General features: G+C 33.7%; 1 protein-coding gene across 1 annotated transcript; it reads left to right on the plus strand.

Annotated features, from left to right (window-relative positions):
* The first annotated feature begins 1,108 nt into the window (after nucleotides 1-1,108).
* Nucleotides 1,109-2,449, plus strand: LOC136081427 (zinc finger BED domain-containing protein 4-like). The gene has a single exon (XM_065798740.1). It carries the CDS (start codon nucleotides 1,109-1,111, stop codon nucleotides 2,447-2,449), a length of 1,341 nt encoding a protein of 446 aa, XP_065654812.1.
* Nucleotides 2,450-2,712: the final 263 nt, after the last annotated feature.

Below are 2,712 nucleotides of genomic sequence, written 5' to 3' on the forward strand. Positions count from 1 at the left end.
CTTTTTTATAAGAAAGGATATAAATTTGGTCTTTCACAGGTTTGTTGAAAATTTTCTTTTACACTTGCAACATTTGCAACGTTTCTAAAAGGTAACAAAGAAACGTTTAAAAACTAAGTTTTTGAAAATAAATATAACATGTTTTCACCAATCACTCTGCGTCTAAAAGGATTTCGTCATTAATGTTTGTCATTTGTTCATAGAGATTTTTGTCTGATATTTAATAACGGTTACTTTGAATATAATCTTTTAAAATATCAAATTGATATCCTCTAAACATTTCTCTGTATTGTATGCAACGTTTATTAACAATGTCTTTAGTTGCTGATAATAACTCAAAAGCTTTGTTTCCTGAAAAACTTTTTCTGTTAAAGATTCGCTTTCTATAAATGCTAAAGTCATGACTGTATACGAGTGTTTAGATAATGTGTTGATGTAAGAACCTTAGGATTATAATTTAGTTTTGTTACCAAATGAAAAATTGTGTTTTTAATAAAATTCCATGATTTTGCAAAAGTAAGTTGGTTTATTTAATAATATTCGGTTACTACTCTCATATTACCAACTCTGTGAGATGACGTAAGTAAAGTCAAAAGTTCGTTAGCGTAATAATTAGAGATGAGCCGATTCCAATTCCGATCCTCCGGATTCCACCGATTCTCAAGGAATTGTAAGAATCGCGATTCTTAACTTTTTTTAACAATTCCGATTTTTTTTTAAAAGACTTTTAAAAAAAGATTCGGAATTATTACGACTTCTTTTCTTTTATTATTACTCCCTTGATAATTCAAGTTAATAAATGCACTCTTTGCCGTTGAGATTTTTTTTTTTAATTAACGTGAAATCTTCACTTTCGCATTTAATATCATCGTTGAAGTTAAGTAACTGTGAAGGAAAACCTAAGCAACAGTAAACGTTGAAAATAAAAGTAAAAGTTTATACTACAAATTTTAATTGATTTTTTTTTTAATTTTAATCAATTTATCGAAGGTAAGTATTATCATAAAAATATACTACACTCGCATCCGCATTCACAAATTTCAACCCTAAGCCTGAGGATGCGGAGATCAATACTAGAAGCTCTTCTTCCACAATTAGTTCTATAAAAATGAAGCCTAGATCTTCATCTACTAAACAACCAACAATACACCAAGTGTTTGCAAAGACCAGGCCTCTCACATTTACAGATACGAAGGCAATAAAAATTACAAGGCTTATTGCTGGAATGATATGCACAGATAACCAACCTGTTAGTATAGTAAAAAATCTCGGTTTCAATAGGTTACTACAGTTTTTGGAGCCAAGGTATACAATACCAAGCAAAAAATACTTCTCGACTATTGAAATTCTAAGCATTTATCAGAAGGGACCAAGTAAAATTCAGTTCTTGGCAAAAAAAGCTTATCATGTTAGTATAACTACCGACATGTGCAGCTCAACAACCAATGTTGATTACATGAGCCTGACAGCACATTTCCTCACAGAAGATATGAAACAAATTCACATTTGTCTTGAGGTGGTACCTTTTCCTTATGAGTCCCACAACGCACCCAATCTTGTTAACTGTATGAATGAATCACTTGAGCGATTAGGACTACTTGAAAAGCTGAATGTAGTAGTAAGAGATAATGCCAGAAACATTGTTTCTGCTATGGAAGTCGGGAAGTTTACAAATATGCCTTGTCTTGCCCATACACTTTCGTTGGTTGTGAAAGACGGCTGCCTCGACAATGAACGCATATCTTTACTAACTGCTACCTGTAGAAGAATAGTAGGACACTTTAAACATTCGGTTAAGTCATACAAATTTTTAAGACAATCTGAGAAGATTCTGGGACTGCCTAAACACAGCATTAATCAAGATGAGCCAACAAGATGGAATAGCACCTTCCACATGCTGAACCGTTTAATTGAACAAAAAGATGCGATTCTGTTGGTAACGCCACATTTCCCAAAAGCTACTCAACAAAACAAGGAGTTATCAACAGGAGAATGGGATAGTTTGGTTCTTCTCGTTGCTGCTTTAAAAGTGTTTGAAGAGGTCACGCTTACTGCAAGTTCATCGAAAGTGAACACATCAGAAGTTATCTCAATAATAAATGCAGTTAACATGTCAATTGATCGCATCAAGGACTACGGAAATTTTAAAGAATCTCTGTGTCAATCTTTACATCGATGTTACGGAGACTGCGAGAACGAACCTATATATGCTTTTGCAACATTACAAGATTCCAGATTTAAAAACAAGAATTTTAGGAGCAGGACGATGGCTGAGAAAGCTGTTACTTTATTAATTGGCGAGTTAAATGCATTGGACATAGACGAGGGTCATGAAAATAAAGCTGCTGAAAAACAAGAACCTACCACACCTGCTCCAGGTGCTGTTTGGTCATTATATAACCATTTAACCAACACAAATTCTATAGTAAGTATTGTGCTTTTATATTAGTATTGTACTTTAAATGTTGCAAGCCTATAAATTGTTTTAATGCTTTAGATTTATACTGCGCATTGCACAATGTCAGACGAAGTAGCAGTGTACTTAAAAGAACCTCTACTTGCAAGTCACGAGGACGTCTTTATATACTGGAGGAAATCCAAATTTCTTAACATGAAAAAACTAGCACAGAAATATTTAGGGACGCCTCTATGTACAGTGTTTTCGGAGCGGTTGTTTAGTACTGCAGGTCTTATCTGCGATTGGAAAAGAAG

The sequence above is a fragment of the Hydra vulgaris genome, chromosome 06 (assembly GCF_038396675.1).
Source record: "Hydra vulgaris chromosome 06, alternate assembly HydraT2T_AEP".
In the NCBI taxonomy this organism is placed as follows: domain Eukaryota; kingdom Metazoa; phylum Cnidaria; class Hydrozoa; order Anthoathecata; family Hydridae; genus Hydra; species Hydra vulgaris.